At 46.7% G+C, this 22,979-nt stretch overlaps 1 protein-coding gene and 1 long non-coding RNA gene across 2 annotated transcripts in view; one reads left to right on the top strand and one right to left on the bottom strand.

Moving 5' to 3' along the window:
- The window catches only part of PRPF6 (pre-mRNA processing factor 6), a 38,936-nt gene extending 29,671 nt beyond the window's left edge, over positions 1–9,265 (top strand). The window contains exons 17-21 of the mRNA XM_082225878.1: positions 665–798; positions 889–980; positions 4,123–4,237; positions 6,821–6,947; positions 7,684–9,265. Of these exons, the coding sequence (XP_082082004.1) occupies positions 665–798; positions 889–980; positions 4,123–4,237; positions 6,821–6,947; positions 7,684–7,836 (621 nt within the window). The 3' untranslated portion in view covers positions 7,837–9,265. The remainder of the gene's footprint in view (positions 1–664; positions 799–888; positions 981–4,122; positions 4,238–6,820; positions 6,948–7,683) is intronic.
- LOC309534437 lies at positions 7,968–11,764 on the bottom strand. Its single transcript, XR_014220724.1, has 2 exons — positions 11,294–11,764; positions 7,968–10,562 (listed from the first exon to the last, which is right to left on the bottom strand). It is a non-coding gene; the product is annotated as an uncharacterized lncRNA (long non-coding RNA).
- Between the last annotated feature and the right edge of the window lie 11,215 nt (positions 11,765–22,979).

Raw genomic sequence — 22,979 nt, 5'->3', positions numbered from 1 at the left:
CCGTATTTTTCGCTCCATTGGACGCACCGGACCACAGGAGGGGGAGAACAGGAAAAAAAAAAATTTTTCTTCTCCCCCTCTAAAACAAGGTGCGTTCAAGGTACATTCACCAGAGCTTGTGGGGCTGGCGGTAGGGCGAAGCGCTGCTTTCCCCCACCGCCAGCCTCAAAGATCCCTGAAGCCTTTGGAGCGCAGCGCCCCGCTGCCCTGCAGAGGTGTGCGCGCAGCCATCCCCAAGCTAGAGCAGCGAGACGGAGCCCTCCATCTCGCTGTTCTGGCTTGGGAACAGCCTTGCTAGCTTCTGCAGGACAGCGGGGTGAAGGCACCCCGCTGCCCTTGAGAGGCTGTGCGCGCAGCCGTCCCCAAGCTAGAGCAGCGAGACAGAGCGCTCCACAGTGCTCCGTCTTCCTGTTCTGGCTTTGGGCTTAGCGGCGCAGCCTGCATTCGCTCTATAGGACACACACACATTTCCCCTTAATTTTTGGAAGGGAAAATGTGCGTCCTATAGAACAAAAAATACGGTAATTCCTCCTGCAATGAAAAGAGTCCAATCCAATAAATACAGTTTGTAGTCTCAGGTCTTTTCAGCAACCGAAGTGTCTGTGGCTACAATTATGTGCACAGTTGTGGCTTCTTGAGTAAGGCTTTATTCCCTTCCAAACAGCTGAAGAAATGCCCTGGTTCCATACCCCTTTGGCTGCTGTTGTCCAGGCTGGAGGAGAAGGTCGGCCAGCTCACCCGAGCCAGAGCCATCTTGGAGAAGTCTCGCTTAAAGAATCCAAAGAACCAAGACCTGTGGTGAGCCTATGGAGATTCCGTGTCTTTCATTTCTTAGAAATCTCCTGCAGCTTTGCTAACCTTGAAACGTCGTGCTCTTCCCTCCCGCAGGTTGGAATCCGTGCGATTAGAATACAGAGCTGGACTGAAGAACATCGCCAATACGCTGATGGCCAAGGCTCTGCAAGAGTGTCCCAACTCAGGTGACAGAGGGGTCGTTTCTCTTTCGCGTGTTGGCCTTTGCTTAACCTTTGAGTTGACTTCTTTTAAAAACACAACCCTCTCAATTAGCATCACAGCTTTAGGCTAGCTGGCACTAAAGCAAGCTCAGTGTGCCCGCCCTTCATACTGTGTGAGCCCCCCCCCTCACATGATACCTGCCTGCAGTTTGTACTTCCATAGCATCCTTTCCCCTGTCCTGGCCATTAGGACAATCATACAGTGTGAGCCAGTGTGGTGTAGTGGTTAAGAGCGGTAGTCTCGTAATCTGGGGAACTGGGTTCGCGTCTCCGCTCCTCCACATGCAGCTGCTGGGTGACCTTGGGCCAGTCACACTTCTTTGAAGTCTCTCAGCCCCACTCACCTCACAGAGTGTTTGTTGTGGGGGAGAAAGGGAAAGGAGAATGTTAGCCGCTTTGAGACTCCTTAAAGGAGTGAAAGGCGGGATATCAAATCCAAACTCTTCTTCTTCTTCTTCATCTGTGGTTATTCCCTCAATGCCAATAGATATTGGGCAATCCATGGGTTTGAACTTTGACATTGCCATGCCTCTTTCTGGTCCACTAAGCCCCAGTCTACCTAGGCCTCATTCTCCTTCGAAACTCATCAGACGTCTACCAGATGGTGCATGTTTCAGTTTCCTGACACATCTCCCTCTGGAGGCTTTTACTCAGTCTTGTTTGCTTATCTCTGAAGAGATGAGAGCTGATGCTTGAGAGAGGCTCTGTGTGGGTCTGTCTGTGGCAGTTGAAATTCTCTACGGGTGGTCCTAATGAATGGCTGGCTTGCCCACACCAAAAGTGCCCAGAGCAACCTTAACGCTTATCTTCCATGCCAAGCCGCCTCCTATGGAGAAAGAGCCCTCCTTTGATACTAAGCAAATAAAGAGATTGAAAACGGTCAGCTCAGCCCACCGGGGCTTATTTCTTAGTCCTTGAATGTTGAGAAATGAATGCAGTGACTGAAAAAATGTTCTTTTGTAGTAATCACCGGGATGTTAAAAAAAAAAAAATCTACGTAGTAATTAAATGAAGGAAGGGGCTGATTTGGGGAGGGAGGGTGGGTTGGTTGCAGATGTAGGGTATAAAGCCCTTTAAAACAGGCAAACTCGGCGCTCCAGATGTTTTGGGACTACAATTCCCATCATCCCTAGCTTACAGGACCAGTGGTCAGGGATGATGGGAATTGTAGTCTGGAGGGCAGGTTTGCCTAGGCCTGCTTTAAAACAAAGAGTCGTGAAAGCACATCTGTGTAGGTCTGCTTTGCAAGATTCAGGTGTTCTGCTTGAGCTCATCCTGGCTATCTAGATGGGGCGGTGGCCGCAATACAAACCAAGCCCCTCCCAGCCCACATGGGATATTTCCCCCTCAGCCCAACCCCAAATGGGCAGCTTGCCTGTGTTGCTTCCTTCCACAAAACAGGGTGTCATGCTCCGAGTTGCTGGATTTCACGGTTTGCTATCTGGATCCCCCCCCCCCCCCGTTGTTATGTGTTGATTTTTGACTTCCCTTGGGTCAGACCTCTGGTCTACCTAGCTCAGTATTGTCCACAGTGCTTGGCAGCAGCTCTCCAGGGTTTCGGTCAGGGAATCTCCCAGCCCTACCTGAAGATGGCAAGTGTTGAACCTCTGGCCTTCTACATGCAAAGCAAATTCTCTGCCACTGAATTACGGCCCTTCCCCCAAGTTTATTTCTTTTCGTCTTTCTCTCTCCCCCCTTGAACCCAACACCAAAGATTAAAACTTGCCTATGATAACTTTTTTTTTTTTTTAAAAAAAGTCAAGTATGGAAAAACAGCAATAAAACTCAAAACTCAAGCTTGTTAGAAAGCACAGGGGGAAAAGAGTCAAAACAAAATTTAGGCCAAACAGTTCTTGTAACTGCAGACGTTTAATCAAGAGGGCAGCTGGGGAGAGACCTTTTGGGGCAAGGAGTTTTGCACCACAGTCGCAGAAATGGCTCCCCAGGTGGTGCAGAGCTGCTATGCTAGCTTCCTGGCAGTTACAAAGGGTCACTGTTGCTTACCTGGGAGAATGAGCTGGTGGGGAGGTCAGCGCAGTGCTTGAGTGTTGCATTGGCTGTTCCAGTGTGGTTGCATCACACCAACCTCCCCATCACCAGCCCAACCTCCCCTCCCCAGTAAGCAACAGCTGTTCACCTAATAATAATAATAATAATAATAATAACTTTTATTTATACCCCACCCTCCCCAACCAAGACCGAGCTCAGGGCAGCTAACACCCGATATAAAAACAAATTGATTGAAATACAACTTAAAAACAAGATTAAAATACAACATTAAAATACAGCCTCATTTCAATGGAAACTCAAATCAAAAACGTTTTTCGGGATGAAAACGTCAAGTCTTCACCAAGGCTAACTTTCCAGACTGGTCCTACATGGGTCAGAAAAAAAGCCAGGGAAGTCCCCAAATAGGAGTTCCATCACAGGAGGGGAAAGGAAAAAAGAAAGAGGGGGAGGGAATCAAATTGATTCCAAGCCAAAGGCCAGGCGAAACAACTCTGTCTTACAGGCCCTGCGGAAAGAAATCAGATCCTGCAGGGCCCTGGTCTCATGAGACAGAGCGTTCCACCAGTGTTGAAAAGTCCCTGGCTCTGGTTGAGGCTAATCTAACTTCCTTAGGGCCCAGGACCTCTAGGGTGTTGCTATTTATGGGCCTTAAGGTCCTCCGTGGGGCATACTGGGAGAGGCAGTCCCATAGGTACGAGGGTCCTAGGCCATGAAGGGCCTACTGGTAAGCTCACATTTCAGCTCCACTCCACCTGGCAAGGTTGCTTCTGAGCAGGGCAGGGACATGCAAAAGGTACAGGTGAGAAGCATCATTCAGAAGCACACTGTTCAGTTTGGGGATCTCAGCAATCTAATCCCTTCTGTTTGTGTTGCCAGTGTTAGCATCTGCAGAGGTTTTAGTCTTCAGAGAGATGCAGAAGTACTTAGCATCTGCTGGCAGCAAATGTATGCAAAACTACCTAAATTAAAACGCTGGAGTCTTTTTGTGTGTGTGGGAGCCTCCTGGCTAGAAGGTTATAATACCTGCTGTGAGTAAGCAATAGCAGCTTGCCATTGTCTGTTACCTGGTGCGACTTCAACCTTCTTTGACTTTTAGGAATCCTGTGGTCGGAAGCAATCTTCCTAGAGGCAAGACCCCAGAGGAAGACCAAGAGTGTGGACGCTTTGAAGAAATGTGAGCACGACCCCCACGTCCTCCTTGCTGTGGCCAAGTGAGTAACGGCGTCTGCTTTGCAATCTGACTTGCAGGGTTTGTAAAGCCTTCTTTGGATAAGAAAAGTCTGGAATCCTAATACAGATAGGTAGCCGTGTTGGTCTGCCATAGTCAAAATAAAAAAATTCCTTCCAGTAGCACCTTAAAGACCAACTAAGTTGTATCTGAAGAAGTGTATCTGAAGTGTATCTGAAGAAGTGTGCATGCACACGAAAGCTCATACCAAGAACTAACTTAGTTGGTCTTCAAGGTGCTACTGGAAGGAATTTTTTTATTCTGGAATCCTAAGTAGTTCAGAAAGATGAGGTCCCCCTTGGTGGACTTTGCTTAAAGGCTGAGCGATCAAGAAGTTGCATGAAGTTGGGAGCGGTCAGCACATGCTCAGCACAGCTCTTCTTCCCCTTTTCATACTCCCCATTTCTGGAGAAAACATTTCCCATTTTTAAAGACTTGTGGTAAATCACAAAAATTATGTGTTGTGTCAAAAACAATCAGTAAGCATTGTACAAATCCCAGATCTCCAGCTTGAGCAGCTTTTAATAAGTTGAAGCAAACCACATATGATTTGATTTTGATGCATATGCTGGAGTGGCTGACATGGCTTATTTATTTACTTACTTTCTTACTTATTTAATTCCATAAAATTTATACACTGCTTGACTGTAAAAAACAAACAAACACACAATTGAAGTGATTTACAGAGAGATAAAACAGTAAATTCACAACCCTGCTTGAAAATGAGCAAAAGTTTAAATATTAAAACAGGTTAAAATTGCCTCAGCTGTCTAAGCACCTTGGTAGGCTTGTCTACACAGGAATGCTTTTAGCACATTTGTCAGCCATTATCAAGTACTGCAATGGCTTTGAAACTGTGTTCTGAGAATATCGGAGTTTTCCTTGAATGGAAAATGAGTAGAGGTGGACACAGTCTTCTCACAAGGGCAGCTTGCCCTCCTGATATTCCCCTGTTAACGTACTAGGGAGCATTGGCTGTGCTCTAGCATGCTCTCCCTATACAGACCCAACAGACCTGGCCAGAATTGCCCCATGGCGCTGGAGCATTTGCCCCTCGGAACCGCCTGCAGTTTGCTCGCGTTCTGCTACAGACACTCAGGAGTGGGGTTGTTTAGTACATGACCCGATCAGCGCTACTAATTTGTTATGATAAGTTAAATTTGCTCAAGGTTTACTTGGCTGTACATGTATCTTTGAAATGATTCCACCCCACCCCCAACTTTGTTAACTTAAAAAATCCCAGGGCAGATGGATTAAAGATAACAAAAGGGTTAGAAAATTGCACGAATGGAGATAGAAATTTTCAAAACCACTGGAATGCTTGGCTTGGAGAGTCTAAACTCCAAGACAAATGGGTAGGTTCCTGAGAGATTTCAGGATAAATGAGGAGTTACTGTAGTTCTCTACAAAAACCGCCTAGCTTTTGCTGGTCATCTAAGCAATGTTTCATTGCCCTAGTGACCTGTGTCCCTGCCCTGTGATATGGTGCAACCCATAATAATCAATGGGCTTTCAAATGACTTCTAAGAGCATCAGGTGTGAATCTTACAGGTAGTGTTTCTTTCCTCTATCAGCCACAAGCCAAAGATGCAATCATGCCGCTCAGACTTTCAGGCAACCTTTCTATCAAATCACAGCAACTGAGATTTGTTGGTCTTGACTGAGCCTGTCTTTTGATGTGCATAAATTGACCCCTGTCACAACACAACAAAACAAAAGCCAGTGCAGCTGGTTCATTGGGGGACAAATCTTAAATGGGCACAAGCAGATTTTTAGAACATGCAGGCTGAAAAGCTCTGGAATTAAGCATAGCCCTTAGTTCTCCCTCCACAGCTGTGGCTGGCTGCTTCCCAGGTGGATTTTCCGTAGTTAACAGCTGTGCTCTGTTGGAGAAGGGGATCTCATTTGGTTGCAGACTTCAGCATTGTACACAGTCCACCAAGCATGTCTCTTGACGCAGCTCCCATTCATTTCCACGGGGCACGCACAGGAACCACTTCTGCGGCACTGTGCCCATTGTTCGTTCGATCGGCAATCTAAACAGTCTTCCATTTCCTAATCCGCCTGCTTGTTGGCAGCAGGCCGAGTTAGGTTTGTTTGTGTGTTTGCGGCAGAGTTGGGGCACCTATTGCCCTCCTAGTATTATTGGGCTTTCAGCTACTGTCAGTTTTGGCCATGCTGGCTGCGGCTGATAAATATTGGGGTCCCGGCAGTATTCGGAGGGTCGCTCTTTCTCTATCCCTCGTTGATGGGACTGCTGTGCAGGTGTTGAATGGAGTGCTGCAGGGTGGATGAGCATTGCACAAATAAACTAAAGAGGGTCCTTTCTGGCTCAGCTAGAGATGATTTACTGCTTTCCCTGTAGTGACTCATCTTTTAAAAGGCAGCTTTGCATTTGCATTTTATCTCCTTGCAAAGGCCAATATAATATTCTGAAGAGCATTCCAAAAGTTGTTTCCTCTGCATAGGCTGTGTGACTAGATACTGGTCAAGGCAAATGTGTTATCGGAATGGTGTTGCCGGTCTCCCCAGCTCACCTACTTCTTTAACTCTCTTTCCTCCATAGGTTGTTCTGGAGTGAACGTAAAATAACCAAGGCTCGTGAGTGGTTCCATCGGACAGTGAAGATCGATTCTGACCTGGGGGATGCCTGGGCTTTCTTCTACAAATTCGAGCTTCAGCATGGCACAGAGGTAAGTTCAAGGGATCTGCCAATCTTTAATTGGACCCACTGAGGAGATTTTGCTGATTTGGGGCACCTCAGTTTCCTGCTACTTTCCCTTTCCGAGTCTGCAAAAGCTGAGGCTGAGCAGGATCCCATGTTTCTTGGGAAGGCGCTTCAGTGGTCTTCTGGGGAGGGTGAGCAAGGATCTCATGGGAGTTCCTTCACCTGCTCCATATCTCTCCCCTTGGACAGGGCCTGCCTTTCTCAAAAGAGCACTTACTGAAGGATGTCACTCACTTCCTTTCAAGTGCTTCAGCCGTTCTCTGGCAAAGGCATTTTTTTAAAAAAAGGACGTGCTGGGCAATGTATCTGCTACAGGGTGCAGTACTCCCAGCCTGTGATTCCACAACTCCTTGGGCTGATCTCAGGGCATCCCCTTTGCAACAGTGAGCTTTTCTATTGGCCCCAACACCGCCAGTCATTTCAGCAACTGAATGCACATGGCTGAGGACTGTGGAATTCTTAGAGAGGGGTGGATTGGCCTTCCCAGCCCAGGGAAACTGAACACACATAACAGGTCAGAGTTTAGGAAGAAACATGTGCTTCCTTCTAAGCTGCAGTCCTAAATGCACATACCGGTGATTGAGCCTCACAGAGTACAGTGGGACTTTTCTGAGTAAAGATATCTAGAATTGCACCGTTCTTGGGCATCCTTCTGGACGTCAATGTTTAAAGCTGACTCCTCTGCTGTTTTCTCCCTGCAGGAGCAGCAAGAGGAGGTGAGGAAGCGTTGTGAAAACGCAGAGCCGCGCCACGGAGAGCTGTGGTGTGAGGTCTCCAAGGACATCAGCAACTGGCAGAGCAAGATTGGGGAGATCCTGGTGCTGGTGGCGGCCAAGATAAAGAACACCTTCTAGAGGGGAGAAGAGGCTTCGTTGAGCCACGCCGTGGCCTCTTTGCTTGGCTTGCCCCCTTGGACTTCGTCCCCTCAGGCTATGGCTCCTGGAAGGAGTCTGGAGGGCAGAGAAAAGGGGGTATTCCCCCCCCCCCCTGGTCAGCTTCAAAAGGAAAGCCAGTCCCTCCCCCAAGCGCTTCTTAATGAGCAAAATAACGATTGTGTAGGGAGAGAGCTTTATTTACCACCTTGGCCATCCTGAAGCATGAATAGTGGGAACCTTGGCCTGTCAGCTGGCAAGCATTTTATTTCACTCTGCCTGGACTCCACCTGGTGTGTTACCTCTGAAAAGCAACTGAACCTTTTTAGTTTTCCAATACTCAGTTTGTCTTACTGTGTCCTCGATGAAAGTGACTCCTAGCTGTTTAGAGCATGGCAGCCTGCGGAACACAAACAGTGAAATATAACCTGTTTTCGAACGAGTTTAGCTGTCCTGGTGTTCCACAAGGGGGATTCTCTCTGACAGAGAATGTTAGGGATCTTTAAGGAAAGCCTAAGACCTTTTCCGGAGTTTTCAGAGCTTCTTGTGTGGGAAGCTATGATGTTGAAACTAGTTCAGGTTTGCTGTGTAGATGTGACCCCATCGAGGCCTGAAATGCCATGATTGCTCAAAGACCCACAGATGGCAGTAGAAAGGCTAAAGTTGAAAAGGTTGACTTCAGGATGAGACCTGTTTGGAGCTCAGTGGGGTTAGGACAGAACTTCAACAAAATGCCTTTAGCTACATTAAAGTAGAGAGACTATTTTGTCAATTATTAAATTTCTCTCTCCGGAATTAAGACATGTCATCTTTCTTAAGAGAAAGGTAGCACAGGAGTAGAACAGCAGTTGAAAATAGACTTTGCAGTCCACAGAGAAGTCGGTGGCATAAGGCTGGAAAAGCAAGAAGGAAACCCCTTTCCATGTCAAACAGAAGAGGCAGCTTTTTGGGAGGACAGAGGTGGGTCGGCAAGGTCTGTGGGTTGTACACAAAGCCCAGCAGGAATGTCACCTGCGCACGTCCCAGTGAAATGAATGGGTGCAACACAATTGTCCCAGCAGGTATGTGTGAACCTCCCATTCATTTCACTGGAACTTGCATAAATATGTCCCAATGATGGACGTGTGTGGCTGCCTTGGATGAAAGCCTTTTTTTTGTGTAGATGGATTTTTTAAAAAATAAATCCCAGCTTGAGTCCCTCCCACGACAACACACCAAAGCTTTCCCATCCCCAGATGAAATGATCCAGCATCCCTGACACCATTTCTTTTCCCAAAACGTCTTCTGTGTTAAGATATATCTTGTGTGTTTCTGGATGAAACCTTGGTTGGTTTTTTTAAAAAAACATGAACCAATGATGGTTGTACATAGTAAGAAGCTGTAAAATACAATCCTGTTTCGTTTTGTGATACTTTTTTTGACTCTGATCTTTACTGTGTGTGAGAGATGTGTGCGGTTGTTTGGAGTTGACAAAAAAAAAGTAGGTGGGAGTGGAGGCAGAGTGCTTACTATAGGAAAACCTCTAAAGTTGTAAACCCCTAAATTAGTGATGGGGGAAGGGGGCATGGATGTTCAGACATTCAGTAGACTACCCTTTTCCAATGTCTTGCCCTTGAGAGGTTTCGGACTGAAACGTGTGTCACCCCCAACCATGGAAGGCCCCAGGCTGGGAGATACATCACTTGAAAATACAGCAGGAGTAGCCCATGTCATACCTTTCAGATGGGAGATGTTGTCCAGCGATATCCGAAGGTCGCCACATAAGTTTCCCCAACAAATGCCATGGGGCTCTGAGACCAGTCACAACTTCTAATGTTTCCAGGTTTCCCTTCTACATTCAGAAATGGCATGGGGAGAGGGTAGGGGCTAAGGCTAAAGCCGCCCCATTCTCAATTCTTCAATATGATCTCTGTGCAGGCACTCAGGAAAGAAACTGCATAGGATCTTCAGAGCCTAAAGGTGTTTGGCAACATGGTCCACCCTCAATGTCTAGTGTGTGTGCCTTTAGAGGCAGACGCCCACTTTGCCTGTGACAGCCATGTGTATAATACTAAGAACATCGTTTCTTTTGGTGATCTCCAAGTGAACTGGGCCCGTGTTGTCCGTCTCTCTCTTCTTTTCTCAGTGCTCAGGAGGGGATAACTGCTAGAAGCAATCAAATGAATGCTGAACGGGGCATGTTAATCCTCTACTTCGGCTAATAAGTGGGCTCTTTCACTACACCACTTTTGGGTGGCAGTGGTTTTGTTGTTGCTGAGCTTGCAGTGCCAAAAGCCCTCCCCCCCCCCACTCCTTATGTAGTTTCACTTCTTGTTGGACGTGCCAGATTTGGGAGTACAATCTCTGGGAAAGGATTGGGAAGCAAAACCCTTAAAAAGCCTTCTCCGAAGGTTCTGGCAGAATAATTGGGTTCAAAACAATTAGATTCTCCTGGATCTTTCTCCAAACGACAGGGCGGCGTGTATTTTTATGCCCAAACTTGATTTTTATACTGTAATTAGAATATCGAAAGCACAGCCCTGTTTGTTTGTTTTTTTAAAAAGAACGATGGCGCTTTTCTGTCAAATGTACATTGAACTATTCAGTTCTTGTTCCTGAAGGGGAGATTTATTTACCTCCAGCCTCCTCTGCTGGTGGAAAGAAAGAAGTGCATCCTCCTTGACCATCGTCTCAGTGACTTTGGCGTTTCCTGTGAAATCCTTTGGAGCCTTTGCCAAGCTGGTCTTTTTATTATTATTATTAAATATTTATTAAGAATTTTCCATTTTAAAAAGCCAAAAAGAAAAATTTAAAACATATACAGTTTGCAATCCTTATTTTCTATAACATATTTCCCTGACTTCCCCGCACCTCCCCTTCTTATATTCCAATTCAAATTGTAAATTCAACAAGTTCTTATCCCCAGTTTTTAACCTTTTTATACTTAATTCATTTTTTAAAAAACAATCTTACCTTATAAACCTCAAAATTTATACCTCAGTACTCATTCTTAAATCCTTTTTTCTAAAGTCGACCCAAATTCCCTTCCACGAATTCCCTACATTTCATACTGATAACAAAACAGAATAAAAAAGAAAAAGACAAATTATAATTATACACCCTTTGGATCCCCAAACCCCACCCCATCCCCTTTCCCGGTTTCAATCCCCAACAAATGTCCATCAGTCTTAATCTGCTATCAGTCTGGAGAACTCACATCTGAGGCCCTTAATTGTCTCTCCGTTCCTCTCTGCCGGTTTTTTTTTATAGTCCTTAATATTAAACACCAGATCTCGGAGATGCTCTAATCCGATGGGGACAATGCTTTCTCCAGCCAGACCACCATACTTAAAAGTGGAGCCCAAATCTTGTTTCTTACTCCTTTCAAGTCCAAATGTCCCCAAAGCTCCAGCTTTCACCTTAATCAAATTTGTAATCCTTAGATCTTCAGATCTAAGACCTTTGCCAAGCTGGTCAACGCAGGATTCTGCCTTCAGTTTGCGTGTTGGTGCCATAAACCGCAATGCCGGCTGAAGGCTGAATCGTGCACGTGGCAGTGAATAGATCCAACTTGCTTGCAGTGGGCTGAGGCTCAGCAAAAAGGGTGTTCCACTCCAAAGATGGTTTGGGTGGGGCAAGATCCTGCTGATACGCGCTTTGCAGGTCTTGAATTGTGGGTGGTGGGAATGCGGAGAGAAATGGACAAGATCTGCCAGAGGAAAGAACTGCACCTCCGCGGTACAGCATGCTTTGCTCAGGGAAGGGCCCAGGTTTAGTTCTTGCCATCTGCAGGTAGGGCTGAGAAAACGTGTCTAAAAGCTTTGAGAGATACAGTACTGCCAGTGTTGACAATGCCGAGCTTAGTGGATTAGTGGCCTGACTGTTTAGGGCAGATTCTGTTCCTTGAGGTCACTGGAATCTCTTCCCCATCAGCTATAGATCAGCCATGGGACGCGGGTGGCACTGTGGGTTAAACCACAGAGCCTAGGGCTTGCCGATCAGAAGGTCGGCGGTTCGAATCCCCGCGACGGGGTGAGCTCCCGTTCTTCGGTCCCTGCTCCTGCCAACCTAGCAGTTCGAAAGCACGTCAAAGTGCAAGTAGATCAATAGGTCTGGTGGAAATGTAAATGGCGTTTCCGTGCGCTGCTCTGGTTCGCCAGAAGTGGCTTAGTCCTGCTGGCCACATGACCTGGAAGCTGTACGCCGGCTCCCTCGGCCAATAAAGAGAGATGAGCGCCGCAATCCCAGAGTCGGCCAAGACTGGACCTAATGGTCAGGGGTCCCTTTACCTTTACCTTACCTATAGATCAGCCACTGAATTAGGATGGGTGCCTGTATAACTCCTCTCTATGTCCTATGTAATTTACTAGATGATGATGATTACAAAGAGAGAGAGAGAGAGGCAAGAATGGTATAAAAGCCAGTGTGGTGTAGTGGTTAAGAGCGGTAGTCACGTAATCTGGGAAACCGGGTTCGATTCCCTGCTCCTCCACTTTCAGCTGCTGGGTGACCTTGGGCCAGTCACACTTCTGTGAAGTCTCTCAGCCCCACTCACCTCACAGAGTGTTTGTTGTGGGGGAGGAAGGGAAAGGAGAATGTTAGCCGCTTTGAGACTCCTGAAGGGGAGTGAAAGGTGGGATATCAAATCCAAACTCCTCTTCTTCTTCTAAAATAAAGCTGCCTTCTGTAGATTTTTTTAGCTTGCTGCACTGATGGATAAGTAGCTCACTCGGGCTTCAAATGGGAGCTGTGCCTTGAATTGGCAAGACTTGAACCTGGCATCTTTCACTGATGAATCGTAGACTTGCAGAGTTGGAAGGGGAACACCAAGGATTATCTAGTCCAGCCCCCTGCAATGCAGGAATCTCAACCAAAGCATCCATGACAGATGGCCATCCAGTCTGCTTAAAAGCCTCCAAGGAAGAAGAGTTCCACTGTCAGAAAGTTCTTCCTGATGTTTAGTGGAATCTCCTTTCTTGTGACTTGAAGCCATTGATTCGAGTCCTACCCTCGCGGGCAGGAGAAAACAAGCTTGCTCCATCTTCAATGTGACAGACCTTTGGATCATGAGTAGGCAAACTAAGGCCCAGGGGCCAGATCCTGCCCAATTGCCTTCTAAATCCGGCCTGCAGACGGTCCAGGAATCGGCGTGTTTTCACATGAGTAGAATGTGCCCTTTTATTTAAAATGCATAACTGCCTAGGTAGGAGAAGTGATCAACATTTTCCAATGTTACACCATTGAGTTGGGATTTGTGGTGCTGCAGAGGGGTTATTCTGGTCTATATTGTGCCTTTGAAAACTTAATTAAAAACAGCGCAACCCATTGAGTGTAGCGCTGAGGAGCTGCAACGCATTTGACTTAATGCACTCATTCAAAACAAAACCATCCATTGCCCTTGTCTAAAGGATCTCCTTTAAGGCTTGGAATTGCCAAAAAAAGATGTTAAATTATTTTTGTATGCCACAACTGCAGCATGAATTTTGTTAGCAAAGAATTGGAAAACACAAATACCAACATACAGATAGGTAGCCGTGTTGGTCTGCCATAGTCAAAATAAAAAAATTCCTTCCAGTAGCACCTTAAAGACCAACTAAGTTAGTTCTTGGTATGAGCTTTCGTGTGCATGCACACTTTTCCACTTATCTGAAGAAGTGTGCATGCACACGAAAGCTCATACCAAGAACTAACTTAGTTGGTCTTTAAGGTGCTACTGGAAGGAACAAATACCAACAGTGGAAGATTGGCAGATGAAGAGGATGGACTTTTCGCAGCTGGCCGACCTGACTGGAAGAGTCCTGCGACCAGAAGGAGGAGGAGTATCAGGAAGAACGGATGAAATTTAAAGACTATTTAGCTAAATATGTTAAGATAACTTAATTGGAAAAGCTTGCGAATAATAGATAGGCTTAGGATTCAAATATGTAAGGATAAGATTTAAGATGTTTAAAGTTAAATTAGAAAGAATGAAAGATGTTAAGTGATCAAGTTAATTTTTTGAGAAAATCAATTTTGGAAAACTGTTAAAATGATATACAATGAAATTCAACCAAGGGGATTTGAGGAAGTCACTTAATAATGTTACCAAGATTTAAAGAGGATGTATGTATGTTTGTTTGTCTGTTTGTTTGTTTTGAATTTTTGAAAATCAATAAAAATATTGAAAAAAAATAAAAATAAAGGATCTCCTTTGTGCAGAAACGTCCACATTAGAGCATATTTCTACACTGTGCAACTTTTTTTAAAGCTTTCCCTCACTTGGACCTTGCCGGCCTCAACACCAAGGGGCAGCAGAGAGCCGTCCAGTGCCTCTTCTCTCCCCGAAATCTATACAGATGTAACTTCATGCTCCGTTCTGAATTTTTCATTTCCTTTATTTTTTTAAAGAATTGTTAAAGTCAGAGCCTCCCTATGGTCAATTCAAACAGTGCCCTATTTATGTGACTGTATTCAGTGAGGGGTTGGAGTCCAGGCCAACTCAAAAGAGGGACACAAGCGATACTTGGCGAAACTGATGTGTGCCCGGCAGATGAGCTTCACTGGGGTTGCTTAACCCCACAGGAAAAGGTCTGGCGGCTGCGAAAGAGGGCAGGCCGTAGCTCAGTGATTACAGCACCCGCTCTGTATGCAGAAGGTTGCGGGTTCAATACCCAATGGCCTCTACGGGGAGGACGAAGAAGAAGAAGAGTTTGGATTTGATATCCCGCCTTTCACTCCCCTTCAGGAGTCTCAAAGCGGCTAACATTCTCCTTTCCCTTCCTCCCCCACAACAAACACTCTGTGAGGTGAGTGGGGCTGAGAGACTTCAGAGAAGTGTGACTGGCCCAAGGTCACCCAGCAGCTGCATATGGAGGAGCGGAGACACGAACCCGGTTCCCCAGATTACAGTGGTGCCCTGCAAGACGAATGCCTCGCAAGACGGAAAACTCGCTAGACGAAAGAGTTTTCCGTTTTGGAGGTGCTTCGCAAAACGAATCTCCTATGGGCTTGCTTCGCAGGACGAAAATGTCTTGCGAGTTCCTGTGGCTTTTTTCCCCTTCCCCCCCTTTTTCTAAGCCGCTAAGCCGCTTTCAGCTGATCCGATAAGCCGCTAAAAGCCGCTAATAGCGCTAATCCGCTAATCCGTCAATGGGCTTGCTTCGCAAGACGAAAAAACCGCTAGATGAAGAGAATCACAGAACGGATTCTTTTCGTCTTGCGAGGCACCACTGTACGAGACTACCGCTCTTAACCACTACACCACACTGGCTCTCAAGGGACAGAGGGACAAGGTGTGTTGTCCCTCTGCCCGCAACCCCAGATTGCTGCTGCCAATCCGTGTGGACAGTATTGAGGCAGATGGAACTAGTGGTCTGACTCGGTGGAAGGGGGCTTTCTGTACCCCTTTGTTCACTTTTTTGCAGGATAATTTGGGGTTGTGGGACAGGACACGCACAGGTATGGATCCTGCCCGGTGAGCATGAAAGGGGAACGTGCAGTTGGTAAAAACGGTTGTTTTGCCAAGGTTTCACTTTAAATAGTGAGAGTCTCCCCGCTCTTTTTTGAGCGTATTTTGAATAACACACTGAAAATCGGCGTGAGAACTATCCACAAATCATACAGAGAGCAAGGCAGAAACCTGATACCTTACCTGCTGCTGTGTTTTGCTGTCTCGGCAGTCTAGCCAAATCAGAAAGGTGAAAATGGTGGGTGAGGAAAGACTCTCACTCATTCATACCCAGACCCTAAAAGGCAGCACTTTCTGACAATTGCTATATATTTAATTATATTTATTTTACTAGTTCCCCTCGTCTGCCTTTCACAGCAGCCCAGCACAAGAGACATTTTAGCAGGGGGAAGGTTTTGTATGGTGTTTATTTTCCTGGCAAGGAAACGACTGTTGTCAGAAGATTCCCCTGCTAAATTTCCACAACTATCCACTTTAAAAAAAACAAAAAAACAGGCACAGTCAGTTAAAAGAAGAAGTGAGGAATCTATCGCTAAAGCAGATAAGCAAGAGCGCTCTGGAGTGTTAAAATGCATACTGGAAAAGTGTCTGAAGCAGAAACTCAGGGCACTTCAACACATCGTGGCCAATCCAGGTTGTGCAATTAGTGCTGCAAACCTGATTTCCCAAAATCCATCCGTCTCTCTCTCTCTCTGTGTGTGTGTGTGTATTGTGTGTGTGTGTATTGTGTCTTTTCCCCAGAACTGGGACAGGAGACAGCTCACAAAATTTAAAACGAACATGGATAAAGCACAGATGGTTAAAAACACAGCAAAAAAGTAGGTAAACTGCAACAGAATTCAAAGCTGATGTAAAAAAGAAATCTATTTTAATGCAGGTAGTAAAAAGGGGTCCGTGATGGGGAAATGCACCTGAAAGTGTGGGAGAGAATAATTGAAAGGGACTCTGTGGATTATCTAGTCCAACCCCCTGCAGTACAGGATAAGACTTTCAGCAACAGCATTGAATCTCTCTGCAATCAGATCAGCATGAACGCTCACTGAATAACCAATGTTGCCTAATTTTCCTGAAAACAAATCAGGATGAACGCTCCATAGACAGGCAGCCTTCTGTTCCCCCTTCCTCCTTCCCACAGTTCCTTGGCTGCGTTGCCCAAGCATCAAAACTCTTCCTTAAAAAGAGACCTTGTTTTGCGTGTGCAGCACAGATGGGCGCAAGAAGGAACCCGACAGGATCAGGCCAACAGCCCACCTTGTCCAGTCCTCTTCAGTGGCCGATAAGATGCATTTGGGAAGCCTGCAAACAGAATCCGAGCACTTGAGATCCCGGACAACCAGTGTTCGGAGATATCCTCCCTCTGATCTTGGCATTTTCATAGCCGGTATTCATTGGTAGCCTTTATCTTCCATGAAAGATACACATGCCTTTAAAAACTACCATATTTTTCGCTCTATGAGACGCACCCGACCATAAGACGCACCTAATTTTAGAGGAGGAGAACAACAAGAAGAAAAAATATTCTCTTCCTCTCTGCGCAGCGCCCCTTCAGTGAAGCAGCAGGAGAAACGGAGCCCCTTCCATTTCTCCTCCTGCTTCGCTGAAGGGGCGCTGCACAGAGAGGGAAAGCTGTGCAGCGCCTCTCCAGCGAAGTGAAACCAGGAGAGCAAGAGGAATCGGTGCGCACCGACCCCTCTCGCTCTCCAGGCTTCAGCGAAAGCAACACGAAGCCTCCGGAGTGCGGCGGGAGCACTCCTGCTGCACTTCGGAGGCTTCCCATTGCTTTCGCTGAACCCATGGAGCCTGCATTCGCTCCATAAAACGCACACACATTTCCCCTTACTTTTTAGGAGGGGAAAAGTGTGTCTTATAGGGTGAAAAATATGGTACCTGATTTTGGTGGCCATGAAGGCAGGTGAGACTGTTTTCCAGCCCAGGGATGCTTCAGGAGTTTGTTTGGCCTGCATTTTGAGGCAGACCAAGCCAATTCCCATGTACACTGATACCCCCCACCCTGAACCATTGTGCAAGATATTGCCCAGCAATCAGTCAGATATCACACTTCTCCAAATGTTGTAATATGATTCTTGGCTGTAAGAACGTTCATGCACGAAACGGAGAAAATGCACATCTTTTTTCCATCTTCTGTTTTGATTTTTACAAATTATTATGTCGTTGAAAAGCAGGCGTGGGAGGTTGCCTATTTCAGCTGAGGGCAGAGGGAGGAAGGATGCTTAACCCTTTCCACCATTTCTCAAAATCGGTGGTGGGGACTGGAAGAAGACCAGGAAGGGAAGGGAATCTCCCCCAAGCCCAATGCTATTCCGCTCCCAATTACAGCCTTCACTCTTTTGTGCTCAGTCGGAGGGGAGTATGGGAGTTGCAAGTTGCTAGCTTAGTCCTGAAAGGGTGGGGAAAGCAGGGATGGATTTCCTCATAGCAAAAACAATGTCACCAAATGTCCTCAGAGGGATGATGGCATGGAAACTCAGGACGGAAGGAAGGAAAGAGTGGAGGGGGCAGGAGAGAGAGAGAGAGGAGAGGCAGGGAGAAGGGATCAGAGCAAAACAACCGGAAGAAGGAAACGGGGACAGGAGAGTCTCACCAAAATAGCAACAGAGAGGGGGGAGAAGGAGGCGAGGGAGGTTTCCTCCCAGAGCAGCCATGGGGGGCAAGTGAGGGGCTGGGGTTCCTGAGGAAGGCCCAGGAAAGCCTTCAAGGCCTCTCTGCACGCACCTGCGCCCGGCTGAAATACTGCATACAGTTCTGATTGCCCCTTGGAAAACGATATTATATTGTACTTATATTACACTTTCTCCCAGCCCATGTGTGACTCTACAGATTGCGGAGAACAGGGCAACTGAAATGATGGGATGAGAACGAAAATGGGGTTTTTCCCTACAAGGAGAGACTGAAGCATCTGGGGTTTTTTCTTAGGTGAGAAAGCAGACAAGGGGGAGGAATGATACTGGCGAGTTCTGCAAACGCAGTAAGGAATCTGGAAATCGCGTCCGATGAGGAATGCTTGATAGCTGCCTGCAAATATCCGAAGGGCTGTTTTGGAGCAGATTGGGCAGACATCCCGAGTGCAGGACTTCGAGCCAAGGGATGTAAACTGGAGGGAAGCAGTTTGGGGCTAAACATCAGGGGAACTTTTCTAACGGAAAGAGCTGGACTCCTAATGGCCAAAGCAGTGGCACAGGCTGCCTCAGGACTGGGTATTTAAGCAGAGAATGGGTGCTCATCTGCCGCAGAGATTGTAGTTGCATCTTGTGTTGCAAATCCTGCTCTGGCTGAATTTGTTTTATTCCATTTGCCCAGTGGCGTAGCGTGGGTTGTCAGCACCCGGGGCAAGGCAAGTAATTTGTGCCCCCTAACCCGTGGATTTGCGCCCCCTAACCCGTGGATTTGCGCCCCCTAACCTGTAGATTTGCGCCCCCTAACCCTAACCCCCAGATGTTGCGCCCGGTGCGGCCGGCCCCCCCTGCACCCCCCACGCTACGCCACTGCATTTGCCATGACTCGATGTTTTTATGCTTCTGTTTCCCCGGCTTATGTGTGATTTTTATTGTTTATTTTTCATATTTGCTGGAATGATTTACTCATATGATAAAATAGAGGCTCGTTAGCCACCCTGGATCCTGAACTGAAGGGGCAGCATGTCCATGCATTTCCAATTAAATAAAAAATAAATATCCTCTTCCAGCTTCGCAGTTCTGCAAGCGCACGGCCCGGTGATTGTGGTTAATAAGAATTCGTGGGCCAGACTTTCGGCAGACAGTCCTGATTTTTTTGGAGCTGTTTAGGGAGGGTCCATCTGTTGTCCTCTCGCTGGCTCCAGACAGACAAGAGGAATTCCGTTCAGGATGTGGCAGGATGGGACAGGCTGAGAGAGGGCAGGCAGGCAGGTGTGTGGAGTGCAGAACAAAGGGGAAAGGGGATAGAGAATCCCTTGGGTGTGTATGTGTGTGAAGACAGAAACTTTGGATAAGGGACGACTGCCTGCCCCCATGAGCAGCCCCCATTACCTGCCCTGCCCAGCGTTTTTAAATAGGTATCCTGGCCACCAAATCTTGCAGATCCAATTCAAGCTTCATATAGTACAGGCTTCCTCAAACTTGGCCCTCCAGATGTTTTTGGCCTACAACTCCCATGATCCCTAGCTAGCAGGACCAGTGGCCAGGGATGATTGGAATTGTAGTCTCAAAAATATCTGGAGGGCCGAGTTTGAGGAAGCCTGATACAGTGGTACCTCAGGTTAAGAACTTAATTCGTTCCGGAGGTCTGTTCTTAACCTGAAACTGTTCTTAACCTGAAGCACCACTTTAGATAATGGGGCCTCCTGCTGTCGCCGCGCCGCTGGATCACAATCTGTTCTCATCCTGAAGCAAAGTTCTTAACCTGAGGTAATATTTCTGGGTTAGCGGAGTCTGTAATCTGAAGCGTCTGTAACCTGAGGCACCACTGTATTAAGGCCGTGCTCATGGAAGACAATCTTACTCGGCTATGAGCGATTGCCAAAGAAGATGAAGTTAAGAGCCTGCTGGACTGAAGCAGTGGTCCATCCATTCCAGCATCCCATTTTCACAGTGGCCAATCAGATTCCTGTGTGGAATCTGCAAGCAGGGTTTGAGCATGAGGACATTTTTCTATGGTTTCCAGCAACTGGCATTCAGAACTGGCATTCTGTGGAGTCAGAGCAGAGTCATCATGGCTAGCAGCCACCAATAGTCCTCTCCTCTGTGAATTTGCCTCATCCTCTTTTAAAGCCACCCATGTTGGCAGCCCTCACTGCTTCTTGTGGGTGTGAGTTCCACAGTCTCTCTGGCTTAACAGGCTCATAAACAGGGTTTTATACAGCTCCCTTGCAGGGCTCTTAATCCAGGGCTGCGGCAGGTTGCCTCCTAGACCAAAGGGAAGGCCGAGAGAGAGTGGGGGAAGCTTATATTTAGGAGGGAGCTACACAGTTCATGAGGGACGTGGTTGGCACTGTGGTCTAAACCACAGAGCCTAGGGCTTGCCAATCAGAAGATCGGCGGTTTGAATCCCCACGGCGGGGTGAGCTCCCGTTGCTCAGTCCCAGCTCCTGCCAACCTAGCAGTTCAAAAGCATGTCAAAGTGCAAGTAGATAAATAGGTACTGCTCCGGCAGGAAGGGAAACGGCGTTTCCGTGCGCTGCTCTGGTTCGCCAGAAGCGGCTTAGTCATGCTGGCCACATGACCTGGAAGCTGTACGCCGGCTCCCTCGGCCAGTAAAGCGAGATGAGCACCGCAACCCCAGAGTCGTCCGCGACTAGACCTAATGGTCAGGGGTCCCTTTACCTTTACACAGTTCACACCGTGCCTGAACAAGGAGCATGTAGAGGTCAAAACAAAATTTTAAAAATGGTATCTGAAGAAGTGTGCATGCACAGAAAAGCTCATACCAATAACAAACTTAGTTGGTCTCTAAGGTGCTACTGGAATGAATTTTATTATTTTGTTTTTACTATGGCAGACCAACACTGTTACCTATCTGCATGTAGAGGTCTATGTCCTTGCCTCCTGCAATGGCAATTTCTATTCCTACCCACCAGGCATGGATCAACAAAAGTGTTAGTTGATATGTTTGTTCTCTTTCTTCCCAGGACAGCCATCAGCCAGATATGAAGACCAGCGACTGTGGGTTATTAGGTGTAACTTGTAATCTATCCTCCTGGTCTCTGACCACTATGGTCCTGTATACCTGAAGGAGCGTCTCCATCCCCATTGTTCTGCCCGGACACTGAGGTCCAGTGCCGAGGGCCTTCTGGCAGTTCCCTCATTGTGAGAAGTGAGGCTACAGGGAACCAGGCAGAGGGCCTTCTTGGTAGTGGCACCCACCCTGTGGAACACCCTCCCATCAGATGTCAAGGGAATAAGCAGCGATCCTATTTTTAAAAGACATCTGAAGGCAGCCCTGTTTCAGGAAGTTTTTAATATTTAATGCTGTATTGTTTTTAACACTCGATTGGGAGCCGCCCAGAGTGGCTGGGGAAACTCAGCCAGATGGGCGAGGTATACATAATAAATTATTATTATTATTATTATTATTATTATTATTATTATTAATTATTATTATTATTATTATTCGGCTGGGCTGTCTTGTGCTCAAGTGAAGGGTTTTTATTTTGTTGTCGTTTGATTTTTCTGCCCTCTTTCAACACAATACTTTTTTATATTTGCATAAACATGTAATCCAATAAACACGTGTCCTCAACTGGCAAGATAGAGATATAGCTATGTGACATAGGTCGAAGGGTGAAGCTGTCTATTCTGGTTTCTGATATTTCAGTTCATTTTCCCACAGCTGTTTGCTTTCCCCCTTTTTAAAGTTCCTCCTGAAAAAAATCGCCAGCAATCTAGTGCAAATTTCTCTTAATATACACTTTTTTTTTGCATGCAATTTTGTCAAATATACCAGTTTTGGCAATGCGATTTCTCCCAATATAATGCATTTTTGTAGTTTCTTTTCATTAATATGTGTGTTTTTTTAATGCACACCTGATCCTAGTATTTTGCCTTTTAGCACACCTTATTTGGCCAGAAAGCTGCCTTGCAGAATTCAGAGCAGTGCGAATTTTAGAAGGATAGCTGTATTTCAAGATGTGCATTATTTTGGAAAGCGTGGGTTTTATGGGTTTGGCTTTGAATTTCTCCCGCATCCCGCACAGGGTGGAAAAAAGTGTGAAAAGACATAGCATCCTAGTGTAAGGGATTCCACAGCGGACTCAAACTGGAACGTGTCCAGAGGAGGGCAACCAAAATGGTCAAAGGCCTGGAAACGATGCCTTATGAGGAACGGCTAAGGGAGCTGGGCATGTTTAGCCTGGAGAAGAGGAGGTTAAGGGGTGATATGATAGCCATGTTCAAATATAGAAAAGGATGTCACATAGAGGAGGGAGAAAGGTTGTTTTCTGCTGCTCCAGAGAAGTGGACACGGAGCAATGGATCCAAACTACAAGAAAGAAGATTCCACCTAAACATTAGGAAGAACTTCCTGACAGTAAGAGCTGTTTGACAGTGGAATTTGCTGCCAAGGAGTGTGGTGGAGTCTCCTACTTTGGAGGTCTTTAAGCAGAGGCTTGACAACCATATGTCAGGAGTGCTCTGATGGTGTTTCCTGCTTGGCAGGGGGTTGGACTCAATGGCCCTTGTGGTCTCTTCCAACTCTATGATTCTATGATTCTTGACCTACAGCATGGACCTCTGCTTAAAACCTCCCAGGGAGGAAAGTCCATCGCCTCTCGTGGGAGTCTTTTCCACTGCCAAACAGCTAGTACTGTCAGAAAGTTCTTCCTGATGTTTAGTCGGAATCTCTTTCCTTGTAACTTGAAGCCTTGGGTTCAAGTCGTACCCTCAGGAGCAGGAGAAAGCAAGCTTGCTCCCTCTTCCATGTGACACCCCTGACCAGCCGTGTCTCTACAGCATTTGAGACACAGGTCTTTCTGATCTCTGCCGGGCAGCCTTGAGCATCACATCGGTGGCCTTTAACATGTAAAACAATGTGCTATAGATACCAATTCCATTCTAGTTGGTGTGAGCCAGTGTGGTGTATTGGTGGACTCGTAATCTGGTGAACTGGGTTCGCTTCCCTGCTCCTCCACATGCGGCTGCTGGGTGACCTTGGGCTAGTCATACTTCTCTGAAGTCTCTCAGTCTCACTCACCTCACAGAGTGTTTGT

Source organism: Podarcis vaucheri (assembly GCF_965113315.1).
Source record: "Podarcis vaucheri genome assembly, chromosome: 6".
Classification (NCBI taxonomy): domain Eukaryota; kingdom Metazoa; phylum Chordata; class Lepidosauria; order Squamata; family Lacertidae; genus Podarcis; species Podarcis vaucheri.
Note: the sequence above shows the minus strand (reverse complement) of the source record. Positions and strands in the feature narration are given on the sequence as shown.